The following is a 16,589-nucleotide window of genomic DNA, read 5'->3' as shown; positions in this document are numbered from 1 at the left end:
AACTGGTATGATTGACAATTTGTAATACTAGTGTTTTTAATCTAACACTTAGTAGCCTCTGAAACACTCTGCAGTAATTAGACTACTATGAGACAAAGCAGTCATCAACTTCCACACTTTTTCCTAAAGTGTGCTTTTGTGTAGAAAGGCTTGTAAAAACAGATGAGCAACACACCTGGGCTGGAGAGTAGCAGCTCACAAGTCAAAACAATGTCTGTCTTGTAAGTGAAACCTGCCGCTGCACTGATCGTAACCTGTGCTGTTGGGTGTTGGAAGAATGGGTGTCTGACAAGTAGGCAGTCGCTCTTCTCTTCCAGAAGTTACTGGCAGTCTGTAAAGTCTCATCTGTAAAGTCGATTTGGATGTGTCACTTTGTATCCAAAAAACCCCTACTTATGTATGTTGGATTTACTTTAGTGTATCTGCCGCTATCAACAGAATGACTTTAAAAAGTTGATTGTTTCATAGGTCATCTTACATATTGCCAAACAAGGTGCATCAAAAGTGTGTTTTGGTTTTGTGTTTCCTACTTTTATGTGAAGCATGACATTTCTTGAGACTTGAAAGATTTAAAGTTAAAGATTTTTCATTTCATGACTTAATTATCTTCTCTTTATGATTTTCCATATTGGAACATCAAGATACTTGCATGTTGGCATTAAGTCTGATATTTTGTCATTTATCACTTTTAAGAATCCTAAGTTGTACATGATTTAGTGTATTTGTAATTAAATAAGTAAGACTTAACTTACATATTCTTGAAATTCAAAGTGTTCTTAAAGTGCATCAATTTGTTTTCAGAAAATGAGGTTTTATGCCTCATTGTTAGTAACTTCACAACTATCGCTATGCAAGTGAAATGTATGGAATTCAGAATACTAGTGTTAGGAAAGCAAAGTTCCAGTAGGGCTTGAAACTGGTAACAGTTACTGGCTTAGTTTCTAGCAAATCAGTTTAAACAGCTGGATCTGGTTTTAACTTCAGTAGCCTTGTGTCCATCCATTGGTTCAGAGAGCATAGTGAAGCACTTTATTAAGTGCTAGCAAATGAATTGTGACTTTAAAAGTATTATGAATAAATTTTCTGTCTCCAAAGCATGATTTCAAATTTGGGAATATTCTATTAAAAAAAACTTTACTGGTAGAAAACCATATTTTTTGTTGTGGTTTAATTACTTTTCTATACATAACTGCATAAGCAATGCAATCAAAATATCTAGTACTTTATATTTTCACTATGAATTGGAAATCTTGTGAGGGGGAAGTATGTAATACTGGTGTTACAAAATACTTCCCTTGAATAACAGTTCAACAGCTTACTGTAAAAGGGTGTATTATTTTCTAAATCTGAAGATTTTTCACATTTTGTGGATTTGTGAAGGTGGTGATGGTTGGTTTGTGTTTTGGAGGGATTGTTCTTTTAGTTTTGTGGGGGTTTTTAGATCAGAAGATATAAGATTACAGTTACTTCTCAACTAATAGCTTTTCTGGAGGAGAATAGTTATCTTGTATTTTTATGTAGTACCTGTGAGATTGAGTATGGTAGTATATCACAGCAGTGCTATGATTTTAGAGTTGGTTTTTCATAATCTGTGATGCTTCTATATTAAATGTGTTTTGGTCCATAGGAGAATACATCAGAGTTCAGTAGAAAAATAATCCTTATGCTGTATTTGTAGTAAAGTAGTTAAGCAAACTAATTGGTTCCTGTTGGAATGTTGTTCAATATTGTTGCCATGGTGGCTTTTAGCATTGTTGGGTATACACTGGTAGATTTCAGGATGAGATGAAATGTGGAAAACTAGTATGTTTCTGTAAATAATTTTTTAATTTCAGAAGTTCTTCTTGACTTCCTCACTGTAAATTGCTTAAGTTAAGTTATTTCTAAAATTTGCAGATGGCTCCCTACCGATTTTTCCTAGGTGTATTGCTCATTGTTGCTGTATTGTTCCAAGAAGTTAATGGGTACAATTCATGAAAGAATTGTCAAGTGTTAGATGTAAATGCATTTTTCTGTGTAACAGTTTTACCATACCTTGAGATGTGTCACCTTTATGTTCTGTTATTCAGTAAGGCATTAGCTTAAGCTACATTTTTCCCTTGTCTGGATCACTAGTTAGGGACATTCTTCAGGTTTTAACGCCTGTATGAAAATTGACAACAGTTTCCAAAACTGAAGTAAAAGAGGGAAGAGAGTGCTGACTCACAGATTAGACCAGCCCCATCTCTCACAGATTAGCAGTGACATTTCTTAAGGAAGTGATCTGATCTCATTTGCCTCTTTTGTAAGCAACACTGTAGTAGGGAATTCTTATACATAAATGATTCTGGCCCAGAAATGTTATTCTGAAATAAATTAACCTGTAATGCTTAGATTTTTTTTCACACGGTAAAAATTTTCTGGTCTTAAATCCTGGAAAGAGTATTAAAAAATTGTTCTCAGTTACTTCCCTTATCTAGAGGAATGTGATGACTAAGTGCTTTAGGAATTTGATGATCTTAGGTGGAAAGAATTGCCAGAAACTTAAAGAGATCTATGAATCATCAGATCTATGAACTATTGACCTGCTCAACAAATTGCTGGTATAAGCAGTCATTGCAGTGAAATCAGTGCTTTTAAAAGCTTTTGTGTTGCATTTTTTTCACCAGTCTTTTTTAAACTTGTGTGAGGCAAAGTTATTCTGCTATGTGAGTTGGGAGCATATTATTTCTAACCAAATAGATTGGTTAGATACTTTGATTGGTACTTTAACCCAGTAAAGATAATACAGTTTCTTTAAGTTAGTAGTCATACCTCCCTGTGTTGAGCTCAATGGTTTTTAAGAAGCCTTCCTTTCTCTTTGTAATTGACATAGTGACCGAGAAATACACTATGATTAGGGGATAAAAGTAGCAGCCCTTGTATTTGTTTAGCCATATATGTCCTGTGTTGCTGAATGTTTTCAGAATAATAAACTGTGAAGGAATATCCTGTTGCATATGAAAACAAATATTAAAGTGGGGCTTGGTTAAGGTGGAATATTTTTTGTTTCAAAATCAAGGTACTTATAAACTTCATCTGTTTTATTTTTCAGAGTACTGTAATTGAAAGAGAATCTTTTACATTTGAAGAAGCACAAGTTGTTGATTGAATGGTGGATTAATAAGTGATTGTCTCATCCTAAGACTAAAAAGAAGATATCCTGGAAGTTAGAAAGAACTGGATTTTCACCCTAGTCCAGCAGCTTTGCTGCTCACTTAAACACAGATGAATGAAGACCCCATTTGGAAAATCACCAGGTCAGCGGTCCAGAGCTGATGCAGGTGAGGTGTTCTTTCTGAATGGTTGTCTTTGCTTTTAATGGATGAAAAGGATTCTTGCTTTACTGAATTCTTAAATATGTGAATGATTTTCTGCACATATTAATAATTTTAGATGTCAGCATTCCTCTTTTAAAAGAAAATTTGCTTTTATTCTAGAAGATCATGGCTTGAAAAGACAAACTAGAAAATTAACTAGTATATTTAAATGTAAATGCAGCAGTACAGATCTGACTGTCCTATTTTGTGTTATGTCAAAAGTTATTTATCAGTGACCTGTGTGGGGAAAGCAACATAATTTTTTATCACCTACCATTGTGAATTGTAGCTTTTATGAAACTCTCAAGAAACCAACTGACAAGTGCAATTGGGAAAGCTCAGTTAGCTTTTAAAATACCTATGCAACATATGATTTGAGTGCCACCAAATACACGTTTGATTCATTGAAACATGGAACTGATACTGGAGGATTTCTCAGTAACCCTTTGGAGACTTTCAGACTTTTATTTTACCTGGGACTGTGTTAAAATTTGCTGTCACTTGTTTAAAACGTGTACTGATTCCAATAGTAATGCAGTTATCTTTCAAGTAAGAGCTAGGGGTTTCAAAGGAGAGATGCAGTGCAAAATCTTAAACACTTGGTTCAGTGACCAAATGGAGACAGTGATGACTGGAGCTCCTCAGGTGTTACTATTGGGAGCAGCATTGTTTAATATCTTATTCAGTGGTAGGGATGGTGGGATTGGGTGCACTCTCAGCAGGTTTGCTGATGACCCCAAGCTATGTGTTGCAGTCAGCATGCTGGAGGGAAGGAATGCTATCTGGAAGAACCTGGACAGGATTGACAGGTGGGCCCTGCATGCCTTGGGATGTTCAACAAAGCCGAGTGCCAGGGGCTGCCTTTGTGCTGGGGCAATTCCAAGCACATATATATCATGGACAGAGAATGGACTGAGGACAGCCTTGACAAGAAGGATTTGGGGGTGTTGGCAAATATGAAGCTCAGCATGTCCCATCAGGGTCACAGTCATGCAGACACACTCACAGCCCCAGTGGCCTCTCACATCCTGGACTGTATCAAAAGCAGCATGACTAGCAGGTTGAGGGATGTGCTACTGCCTTTCTAGTCCACTCCAATGAGACACCACCATTCAGCTCTGGGGCTCCTAATGTAAGAATGATGTGGATCAGTTGGATTGAGTCCAGAAGGAGGGCCATGAAGATAATCTGAGGGCTGGAGCACTGTCGAAGGTGCAGAACTTGGAATTAGCCACGGCTTTGTACTTTTCCAGTCTCTAGTCAGCTAAATTCCCAACATTTCCCCTGTTTTCTTTTTGGAAAAAGCAAAGTTCTATGGGCTAACTCCTTGTGTCACACTCCTTGCAACACAAAAATAGGCAATTCTAACAACTATTACATTACAAGCAGTATTCTCAACTAGTAAGGTTTCTCTCTTATAAGGGATCTAAGCCAGGGAGACAAACCAAAAAGGCTATCACTAGTTATAGGATATGCTATACAACAGACACAAAAAGGATTCTGTGTGCTACAAGGCTCAAACAAAACTCAGGTGTGCTGATACAACCTACAAAAATAAGCTAAAGGAGCAGCATGTGCGCAGGTTTTATCTGCGTTGATTGTCTGGTAAGTTTGCTTTCTATCTTCAAACAGCAGATGTACTTCAAACAAGAATGGCTCTACTCACAAATGCTTCTGATTGTCCCTTTTAACTAAAGTTTCTCTGATGTTCACGACAACACCTTGCACACAAGTCATAAAATAAACGCCTAGAATAAAAGCATAAATCTATCTAACATCACTTAAACTTAATAGCACTTAGACTTAAAATACTTAAATTTTAAATATTTAAACTTAACAGAACTTAACATCACTTAAACTTATCTTTACTTAAACTTAACAGAAATTAAACTCAACAGAACTTAACTTAGCAGAACTTAAGTTTAACAGACCTTAACCTTAACAAATCTTAACCTTAAGAGAACCTAAACTTAACAGATTTTCAAATCAACAGAACTTACATGTAAAATCACTTAAATTTAACAGAACTTAACCTTAATGGAACTTAACTGCCTTTAAAATCTACATAACTTAAACCTAATATAATTTAAACTTAACAGAATCTAACTTCACTTAAACTTAATAACACTTAAAGTTAACAGAAATTAAACTGAACAGCACTTAAACCTGACAGGACATAAACTTAACAAAACTTAACCTTAACAGTATTTAACATTTAATGGCACTTAATAGATAATTTAACTTAAACTACTTAGCAACAGATAGAACTTACTATAGAAATAGAATATAGCATTTACTATAACTTACTTACAGGCCTGACTCTAAAATACTAAGCTAAAACAACTTTCTTCATGTGTTTGCTACAGCATTTTTATACTTGAATGCACTTAAACATAAGTTTGTTCAAGGTATAGCGGTGGAAAAGTTCTTTTGAATTCAGAGCTTGCTTTTACATCTATCACATCCAAGCAAAGCTCAAAAAATACAAAAAACACACTCATTACATCTTACTTATACAATCACTTTAACATTTTTAAATTTTTCAAAATACAATTTCAGAGTTTGATGTTCCACCGAATGAGTTATGTGTGCTTCTGATGTTTAAAGTCTATGTTAATACAGGTGATTTTAAGACAGCATAACGGATGCTAAGCCAAATCGGCTGAAATTTGACCCACGCAATATGCTGATTTCTCTTTCACAGTCTCTGCCAGGAAGAACAAAAAGTCTTTTTAACTTAGGTGAGGAACGTCTTGATAGTAATGGTCCTTGGTGTCACTTGTTTATTATCACTGGTTTCTTAATTGCAGTAGGGATCTTTTCTTTTGTTGACAAGAGTCACATTTATTACGGCTGTTAGGTCTAAAACTGAAGCTTTTTGCCGGCCGCGGGGCGGAGGGAGAAGCGCTGGCCCTGGAAAAGCACTCTGGTCCCGCGCCGCTTGTGTCGGAGCGGGCGACCCCCCCACGCTGGGCTTCTTGTTTCGCGCGACTCGCCGGCAGGCTGAATCACTGCGTGCGCCGCACCCAGCGCTGCACCCGTGGCGGCGCGGGTCGCTCCCCCCGCGGCTGCTGCCGCTACCGCCGCTGCGCCCATGCCGAGTTCGGAATGGCACAGCCCTGCAGGCGCCCCGAGCCGCGGCTGCTGCCTTGTGCTCAGAGACATGCTGAAGCAGTCTATTGTACACCACTCGCCGTGGCTTGCCCAATTTCTTTGCTGTCTTACTATCTTCTAACACTGCTTCCCACAGTATATCCCCAAATTTTCTCCGTTCTGAGAGTTCATGGACTGTATGTGGGTTAAGGAAAACTTCTTTAGCATAGCCGTAGGCTAACAACCCTGGTAGCTCCTTTTTTGAATCTGTCCCATTTACTCCTCGCCTTTCTAAATACGCGGCGAAAAGATCATATGCTGCTTGCCTATCCATACCTATTTGTGAGCGCGCTCTTGCAGCTTTCCAGGCTTCGGCAGACACGTATGGCTCAAGTCACCGATGTGAACCCCAAGGGTGCTTCAAAATTCCGGCACCGTCCCGGCTGCAAACAGGACCCAACTCCAACTTCCTCGACCGTGGCACGTCCTCCCCCTTTTTCTTTTAGTATGAGACAAGGGGGTCAACGTTCGGTGTCACCATATGTCGAAGGAAGGGGACCAGGACACCAGATGGTTCATCACAGGTCCAGTTTATTGAAGAAAGCATCAGACACTTATGCAGCAAGTAATAAGCTTATGAATATTCTGTAAGCCAAGCGATCTGTTGGTTAAACTATACCATCGACTCTTCCTCATTCCTTTGGGCCTACATTCTCTACTTCTCACGTCTCTCTGTCTACTTCTTTATCATACTCAGCTAGGCCCAAGGACACGCTATCTTGCAGGTGCAGAACTTGGAATTAGCCACAGCTTTGTACTTTTCCAGTCTCTAGTCAGCTAAATTCCCAACAGAGCACCTGTCCCACAAGGGCAGGTTCCAGGAGCTGTGGTTGTTCAGCTGTGGTTGTTCAGGAGAGAGAAGGCCTCAAGGTGACCTAATTATGGCCCGCTGTTACCTGAAGGAGACTTCAAAGAAAGCTGTAGAGGAGCTATTTACAAGCTCTTGTAATGACAGGACAAGAGAAAATGGCTTCAGACTGAAAGAGAGTAGGTCCAAAGGATGGCCATGAGTGACTAAAGGGCTGGAGCTCCTCTCATGAGAAAAGGCTGAGAGTTGCAGTTGTTCACCCAGGAAAAGAGGAGGCTCCAGGAAGTGCAACCTTTTGGTTTTTAAGTGGTACTTACAAAGAGGACAGAGAAAGGCTATTTGCCAGAGCCTTCGGTGGCAGTACATGGGGTAATTGTTTTAAGCAGAGAGTACAGTTAGGTTTGAGTATGCAGAAGAAATTTTTTACAATGAGTATGTGTGGTGAAATACAGGAACAGGTTACCCAAATGTGAGTGACTCCTCGTTGGAAATATTTAAGGTTTGTTCAAAGGGATATTAAGCAACTTGATATAGTGAAAAGTGCCTTCCCCCATCATAGGGCTGAACTAGGTAAACTTAAGAGAATCTCTGAGATTACCTAGAACAGCTGTAAAAAAAGGAAAAAAGTTGTACTTAAAGAAGTAACTTTTTAATCAGATTTGTTGAGCTTTGTTGCATTATGGATACAAATATTTATGCCTTCCATTTTTAATGGTGGTTGCCACTTTCCAAGAAACTTTACAAACACACATAGGGTTCCAAAATAGCTACATCTTAAGTAGAAATTAGAATTTTAAGTCTTGCCTATAAAATTTCTGTCATCTGAGATTGAATAATACAGCAGTAATGTAGTCTTTATCAGGAGGAACAAAAATTAAAATAAGAAGATACAGTGAAAGAGTGGAAATAGTCCATGTATTTTATATTTTAATAACCTGTGCTAGTATTTCACCACATTCAAGGTACAAAAACTTCTTATACCTAATCTTCTCCTTTTTAAAATCGTTACCCTATGTCCTGTTGCAACAGGTCCTGCTAAAAAGTCTGTCCATATATTTCTTATAGGCCCCCTTCACATACTGGAAGGCTGCAGTAAGGTCTCTTCAGAGCCTTCTCTTCTCCGGGCCAAACAATCCCAACTATCATGTTTCTTCATGCAGGAAGTGCTCCAGCCCTCCAGTGATATTTGTGGCCTTCCTGTGACCTAATTCCAGCAGGTCTCTTCAGTGCTAGGACCTATGGATGCAGGGTTCCAGTTGGGGTCTTACCAGAGCAGAGGGGCAGAATCCCCTCCCTCCCCTGCTGCCCACGCTGCTCTGGATGCAGCCCAGGACACGTTTGGCTCTCTGGGCTGGGAGTGCCCATGGCTGGGTCGTGTCATCCACCTGCTCCATTCTTGTGGACCAAGACGAATTCAGGAGGCAGATAGTTCTGATTTTGACCTTCTGACTAGAATATGTTAAACCTAAGGATTCTGTGCTGTCCTCTCCACATGTCCAGAGCTGCTGTAGAGGACAGAGAAACTCTTGTTGCAATTTCTACAATTGTGTAGCTGTTATGGGTTAACATAGTTTAGGTTTTAGTTAAGAAAAAAATCCATGAGCTATGGAAGTGATTCTCTGTAAGGACCTTGGCAGCTTCCTTTGGACCTGACAAAACCAATCAGTTGGCTAGTTTGAATATTGACAACCTGTTAAACCACTTGAAAGAGCTGAAAATGCCTCTGTGGAAAACGTGTTTAAAAATGAACAAATCCTGGGAAAAGCTCTCTTGCCTCTAGCCTTTCAGCAGGTAAGTGGACGCTAGCCAGGCAAGGCCTCACTCTGCTGTGTTGTCTGGCCAGGCCAGTCGAGCCCTGCTCTGCCTCATGGCCCGGCCAGCCCGGCCTGCAGCGCAGCTTGGCTGAGATTCTGCTGCTACCGAGTTCCAACCACAGCCAGTGGACCATGCTGGCTCCATTCAGCTTTGGATGGAGCCAAGCCAGGCTCCTTTCCAGCCATGAACCACCAAGCCACTCTGCTGGTTCTGCAGAAAAATCATGTGGCTAAGAACAGAGATGGCTCTGCAACCCTACACAGAAATCAGCCCCTGCAACTGGAATTTAATGCAGCAGGGACCAGAAAACAGCCATGCAACCAGAGTGGCCACTGCCCGGCAAAGATCATATGTTTATCCACAGGCCCGGGCAAGATGTTAACATTTTTAGTGTACGGATGGAACTTGCAGACATCAATCCTCTCTCAAGTGAAGAGAAGGAAAGGGTGAAGACACTTAGAGAAAACAACATAGAGACACCAAGGTCCATAAAGGAGGAGATGGGAGGAGAATGAGGAGATGCCTTAGTCTTGGGCTGAAATTCTCTTGTATGGCTATGGTGAATTGATACAATAATTGATACATCAGACGTTTTTTTCCCCCCTGTAACTCATGGAATGCGCTGGGGGATGTAGCATTCTAGCCACAGTGAGCAGTGTTGAAGCAAGGAGGTGTTGAAGTAGCTTGAACAGAGAGAGATGAGACAGATGAGAAACCTTTCCCCAAAGATGGAAGAAGAAAACCTCTGTTTCCAGAGATAAAATAAGAGAACTTTTATTTCTATACTAGAACAACTCATCCTTAAAATTGTACCCCAATAAGCTGAAGTGACTCACCTATGGTGATAGTTATGGAAAAAACTACCAAAACTTGGGAGGGACTTAATGATTGCAGATTTCCAGGCAGCTGCTATTTGTGAAGATTAAAACCATGAAGGGACTGTTTCTTGTGGAAAAGTCTCCATGGCATGGCAAGAGAGACTCTTTTCCCTAAGAGAACTGAAGAAAGACTATTTTAGAGGTGGTAAACTGACTGATAGTCCCAGGCTTTGTCTCTTTACGTTGTCAGTGGAAAAGAAAAGAGGGTGTGGTGGGAGGTGAAGTGTTTTGAAAGTTTGTTCTGATTTCTTTCTTTTTTTCTTTTAATTCTGTTAATAAAGTTTTCTTTATATCTTTTAAAGTTTGAGCCTGCTTTGCTCTCCTTCTAATCCTTATCTCACAGCAGAAAATGAGTAAGTAATTCTAGTGAGTGGACTGGCATTTGGCCAGCATTAGACCCACTACGGTAGCCAAGCAATTCAATAGTATAACCCCATATATCCTTAAAAGGAGTTTACATCTCTCTGAGACCTGTCTGAATTCAGACTGTGCAAATTTAGAGGGCAAATTGTGGTAAATCACGTTCTGGTTAGTACAAGAGTGTGTTTAACCTAGGATCTTCAAATACTTGATACATTTATTAAACATCCAAATGCCATCACTTCATGTATTAAACTAGGAGCTCTCTTAAGAGACTGATTTAAGATGATGAGTAGTGCTTAGTTGTCTGTGTTGCCTTTGGTATAGAGCTCATTACATCAGTGAACAAGTTGAATCTTAGCAAAATTTGAAGATCCCAAAGTGAAAACTTAGGAAACAGCAAAATCCCATTCCTGGAGGTTGGCATAACTTCTCTTCTGTACTTACTGCAAATGTTGGAGTAAGTCTTCCTTCGGTGTCAATCTAGTGTTTCAGTTCTTGACTTTGAAAGATAAATCCTTCATATCTCCCTTCTTACAGGTTACAGAGTCCTTGAGAGGTGGACAGAAAGCAAATTCTTGTGCTGCACCATTCTGTTGTTTTGCTGTGTTTTTACTTGAGCTACTTTAGCCAAAATCTTACTTTTCTCTCATTAGCTGGAAATGTAAAATGTTAAGTACATATGCTCATCTTCTGTTGATGAAGTTTCTCTATTTTGTAAGAACAGTTCTTGGATTTGACAAAATTACTTCTTTTAAAATAAAACATCACCATATTTTTAATAATTTTTTTAAAATTATATTACATATCATAGAATACAGCCTCATATACAGAGAGGTAACGGAAATTATGCTTAGAAAGTTTTCTTACAGGTTGTAATAAAGTCCTAAAGTCTTATGTGTTTCTAATCATACTTTTTCTGAGTTTTTTTTGTCTTCCCTGCTAAGTTCTTACTCAATTTAATTATTTGGTTTTGTAACAGTCAAAAATTGCAAGAAGGATCTTTACTGCAGTAATTGAAAGACAAGGTCTAATTTTTAAAAATTACGAACACTTCAGATATCATTACTGTTGGAAATGCAGATTCTTGACTATCTGATGAAAACTTGAATATACTAAACATAAGATTATTTTAATTATTAATTAATTATATTAGTTCTGCCATTTCTGTAACTTTGTGTATGCCCTCTTAAATTTTGCATACAAAAATTAAAATAGTAAAATACTTAGGAAGACTTCAAAGACTATTGGTACTGTCACTGCTTGACTCCTGTATGATTCTCTTCAATATGTATGTAGTTGTAGATATGCTTGGAACATGAATACAGTGCAAATTTGAAAGAATTGATTTGTTTAAACCTATAGAGAAATTAAAGCACTTCTCTGCAAATGTTAATTCAAGCATTCCTAGTTAAAATTCTAGGCATGTTTGTACATAAACATGAGCTGTTAGAGTTACACATGGTTCAGTCCAGCACTGTGACCAGATTGTTTTAGATTGGCAACCAAGAAGGAAAAAATCCAAAACAGTCCAAAACAAGCTCCTGTGAAGAAATTTTAACTCCATACTGTTCAGAGGCTGTATAGTGAGGAAGACAAGGAGAATCAGAATCAAAGTCAGTTATCTTCTGGCCATGTGGTCACCATCAGGCATCACTTTAACAGGGGCTGTTTCAGTCAACCCCAGTAAATGATCCCTGTACAGGTGGCCTCTGACTGTGATCTGAGGCTGCAGTTTTCATTCCAATAACTAATTTTGATTTTTCTACCTGTACACATTACCTTTTATGTACAGTGTTCTTTTGAACGTGTTTTTCTGTCATTTTGATCTTGCATATTTCCTCTGCTGAATTCTTCATGGCTGCTCTCTTTCAGCAGAAGCCTGATTTCCGCTTTCCTCATTTCATCTTATTAAAAGCTTTCCATTTTTCAGATTCATCCCAAGTTATCGCTGGGTTGAGTGCAGTGCTCTTCTTCTAGTAAAAAATTATTTATTTTTAGTTTTTTATGTGCTCTGTTAGGCGCAGGTAGTGCTGATCTTGCTAACTCAGGATGATGTATATTGGCATCTCCTTTTACTAACTCAAGGATGGAAGCTTAAAACAGCCTGGTGATTCACAATTGTTGCTGATTGACCATTGCAACTACTGTCTCTGTTGTGTTTAGTTCAACTTCCATTTTAATAGTTGCTGTCACTCGTTAACATTCATCACTGAGCTTCTGTGTTGGGTTTACATGGCAAGGGTGACTTCTGCGAGAAGTAGGTAGAAGCTTCTCCTGTGTCCAAGAGAGCCAGTGCCAGCCCGCTCCAAGATGGATCTGCACTGGCCAAAGCTGAGCCTGTCAGTGATGGTGGTAGTGCCAGTGGGCACTGTATTGAAGAACAGGGGAAAGATTCTGCCCCATAGCAGTTGCAGGAGAGGAGTGAAACTATGTAAGCACAGCAGCCCTGCAGACTCCAAGGTCACTGCGGAAGGTGAGGGAGGAGGTGCTTCAGGCCCTGGAGCAGAGGGTCCAGTGCAGAGAGTGGTGAAAATCATGGTGAAGCAGCTGTGCCCCTGCAGTGCATGGAGGACCCTGCACTGGGGTGTGTGGATGAAGGAGTCTGAGCCTGCAGGAAGTCTGCACTGGGGCAGGTTTCCTGGCTGGACCTGTGGCCCCATGAGAGAAGAGCCCATGCTGAAGCAGGTCTTGTGACCCTGTGGGGAGCTCACTGTAGAGCAGCCTGTTCCAGAAGGATGGCACACTCTGGAAGAGATCCATGCTGAAGCTTTTTGCCAAGAACTGTAGCCCCTGAGATGGATTCACATTGGAGAAGTTTAAAGGACTGTCTCCTGTGGGAGGGGCCCCACACTTCAGTGGGGAAAAAGTAAGATGAGTCCTTCCCCTGAGGAGGCAGAACTAACCCTAACCCTGTGGAGAACGAAAGAAGCAGCAGAGACAACTTGTGATTAACTGACTGCACCTTTGTTCCCTGTCCACTTGTGCTACCTGGGAGAGAGGAGGTAGAAAAAAATTGGGAGTGAAGTTAGGCCCAGGAAGAAGGGAGAGCTGCGAGGAAGGTATTTTTAAGATTTAGCTTTATTTCTTATTGTCTTACTCTGACTTGCTTGGTTATAAATTGATATTCCCCAAGTCAAGCCTGGTTTGCCTCTGATGGTAAATGTTGAGTGATGCCTCTCTGACGCTCTCTTGACCCAGGAACATTTGGTTGTATTTTCTCTCCCTTGTCCAGCTGAGAGAAGCAGCTTTGGTGGGTACCGGGCATCCAGCCAAGTTCAGTCCACGCCAGCTTCATGTGCAAATAGCCAATGTCTACCTCTTTAAAGCCTTTTCCTCTCTAGAGCCTTTTCACTGATCAGTCATAAGAGAAAGTGTTTGGATTCTTTACATTTTGACATTCAATATGATGGCTTTTATGTAAGTTCTTAAATTATTTTTCAGTAATTCCAACATCTTTTATATTGTAGGTCATGCAGGAGTGTCTGCCAGCATGATGAAGAAAAGAACATCCCACAAGTAAGTTGTTGATATATTTACTAAAGAATAGCTCTCAGTAACTGGAAGTACTGTTCTAGAAATATATCTGATTGTTCCACTCTGTTTTTGAAAACTGTGGAATAATATTCAGTCTGTGTATGTGTGTAGAGTCAGACTTTTAATCCTTTCAGGAGGGTAGTAGGGTAAAGAAAGCCCCACAGATAAAGTTTTAAATGTTGTTTTGACTGTTAATATTATATTTTTTTAAATACAATTTCGAAATTCTTCTGGAATCAGTAGAGAAGGATTTTCAGGCCTAGCTTAGCCATGTCTACTGTAGGATGTTTGTTCTCTGGCGCAGAGTTCTTGCAGTCACCTGATCAAAAAAACCTGCAAATCATCCTTACTAAGAACCCAGTTGGGAAGGAATCTCAGATATATCTAATCATAGATAGCATTGTAACTATAGTGTTGGAAAAAATTTTTCATTTTTAAAAAATAAAGAATGTACTGAAATACTTCTGTAAGGAAGTTGCTGTTAGTATGTGAAGGAAGGATACCTGCTTTTGCTACACTTTCATGGCATGTATTTTTCCATCTTCAACATCTTATATAGTGGCAGCTGAACACTGGTGAGTAACTGTGTGAAAGTAGAGGTAACCTTCTGGATATAATTGGTCTTAGTGTCATGCAGCAAGATACCGTATCTGGCTGTATCTGGTGAGAGAATTCTAAGCTGGGTAAGTGGGAAACTTGAAATGTTACCAGCTGTTTGTAAGTGTAAAGTCATATAGTGTGTATCAATCACAGGCAATTTGTTTGGCACGTTTATTTTCCACAGTTAATCTAGTTAATCACTATTAACAGTGTTAACTGTTTCCCAGGGACAACACTTGATGTTAAACTACTCTGATGCCTTCCACCAGCTCATCATTATCCATTCTTGTCTATCTTCATAGAAGGCAAAGAGAAACATTTTTTTGTCTAGGGGCAGGTAGAGTTGGTTAAACTTTAATTTCTCTTGTTCTCTTTCAACCGCTCAGAGAAAGGAGTGTATGATGGGAAGACTATCAGAGGTGGGTTGCCTTTTGTACTTGAGGGTGGCTAGATTTGTCTTTATTGTTGTGTTAATATACACTTATTTAAATAACTAAATAGGCTGTAAACTTATTAGCGTAAAAGCTTTTGTGGGACATAAGAAGTTTTGATCTTAAGTGATATAATTTTGAGGTGTTTAATTAAGCATCCAGCTCAGTTTTATGTTAATTTAGCCTAGTTCAATTTTTTATTACTTAGTTAAGGTTTTTTTGTACCAGGCGAAGGAGACTTCTTGCGTGCTGCCTGAGAATGAGGTGTAATAGTGGAACATTGTTTATAGTTTACCATAAATGAGTAGGATATGAATATGATGTAATACTGTATGCTGACACTACTCTGAGCCAACATGATCAACTGTGAGTTAGTAATGTACTTTGTCACTGATTTAGCTATTTATATAGTTATGTCCTCATTTAAGGAAAAAGAAAAAGAAGCCTACTAGCACTCAAAGGCCATTGAGATTTTAAAGGTTTGTGTCAGAAGGTTTGTGGCAGAGGAGGGAGCAAGGCATGACTAAGTAAGTGAGGCTGTGATAGAATGAGCAGTGTGGATGAGCCTTCTGAACTCTTTAAATAGCAGTTAACTATTTGGCAGACAATACCCTTTTCTTTAAAGGAAAGAGGGGCCCACAACCATTAAGTCTTTTGGAGATGATTCCAGTGGTTTTAGGGCAGTTCTTCCAAGCGCTCTGTCTTGAGTAGTGGTGATCTCTGCCAATATGAAGCTGACCTCACTGGGATCAGATCAATCAATAAATTCAAAAATGTCATTCTTTCCACGCTTAGTGTATAAGGATAGTGCAAGATCTAGCACAGGTATGAAGCAATCCTTTCTTCATAGCCTCTCCAGATTTCTTGTAGTTAGCAATTCAGAGACTTGGAGGTGTAGGTTATAATTGCAATTTATTACAAGTGGACTTAAACATTTTGAAATTTTGATACCACTTTAATGTAACGTGCTCTTGGCTTCTGCAGCATCCAGAGCTGAAATTCACAACTTAATGAATTTTTTTATTTTTGAAGGAGTACAGAACATACTTGAAAACTTCTGTGTTAATTAACATGCCTCATAGTCGGAATATTCTAAAAAGTAGTTAATAACAATTCTCAGATCACCATTATGTTATTAGTCATAGACATGAGTTAGATCACAGTTGTATTACGTTTTGTATCCTATTTTCAATAACTTTTATTTTGTACCATGAGAAATTTGAAGGCATACTGACCACTGCTACTGTACTGCTTCTATAATATTTTATCATTTTCATTCCGGTTTTTCACAGTTCTGCATGTTTTGCATATCTGAGAGATGTCATTTTCTTTCATCCTTCTGGTTTTTTTTTTCCTTTTGGTGTTTTTCTGAGATGACATGATAAGGATAAAAAACAATCAACAACAAAACTTTAATGAGTAACTTTGTAGGTTACTGGGCATTGCCATTCCTATTTTTATAAATGCTAGTTTGTGGTTTAAGCACCACTCTCTGGTAATAGCTGACTTTTCTGCTAGCAGTCCTCTGCAGTTCTGAGATATGTTGGTTTCCCAGATAGCAGTAGCCAAATTAAAGTTTGTGTAAGGACCATATAAACACAGCTTTAACATCTGGGCAGATTTCCTCCTGACTGTGTAGTCTTTATAACATTTCCAAAGTATCTGGTTC

The 16,589-nt window shown here is 39.1% G+C and overlaps 1 protein-coding gene across 3 annotated transcripts in view; it reads left to right on the top strand.

The window, feature by feature from the left end:
- The window catches only part of SPIN1 (spindlin 1), a 62,836-nt gene that overhangs the window by 35,001 nt on the left and 11,246 nt on the right, over positions 1–16,589 (top strand). For all 3 annotated transcript variants that reach the window (XM_058823591.1, XM_058823589.1, XM_058823590.1), the window contains exons 2-3: positions 3,074–3,302; positions 13,823–13,871. In XM_058823591.1, the coding sequence (XP_058679574.1) occupies positions 3,251–3,302; positions 13,823–13,871 (101 nt within the window). In that variant the 5' untranslated portion in view covers positions 3,074–3,250. The remainder of the gene's footprint in view (positions 1–3,073; positions 3,303–13,822; positions 13,872–16,589) is intronic.

Source organism: Ammospiza caudacuta, chromosome Z, assembly GCF_027887145.1.
Source record: "Ammospiza caudacuta isolate bAmmCau1 chromosome Z, bAmmCau1.pri, whole genome shotgun sequence".
NCBI lineage: Eukaryota > Metazoa > Chordata > Aves > Passeriformes > Passerellidae > Ammospiza > Ammospiza caudacuta.
The sequence above is the reverse complement of the archived record's forward strand: the minus strand, read 5'-3'. Positions and strand labels throughout refer to the sequence as shown.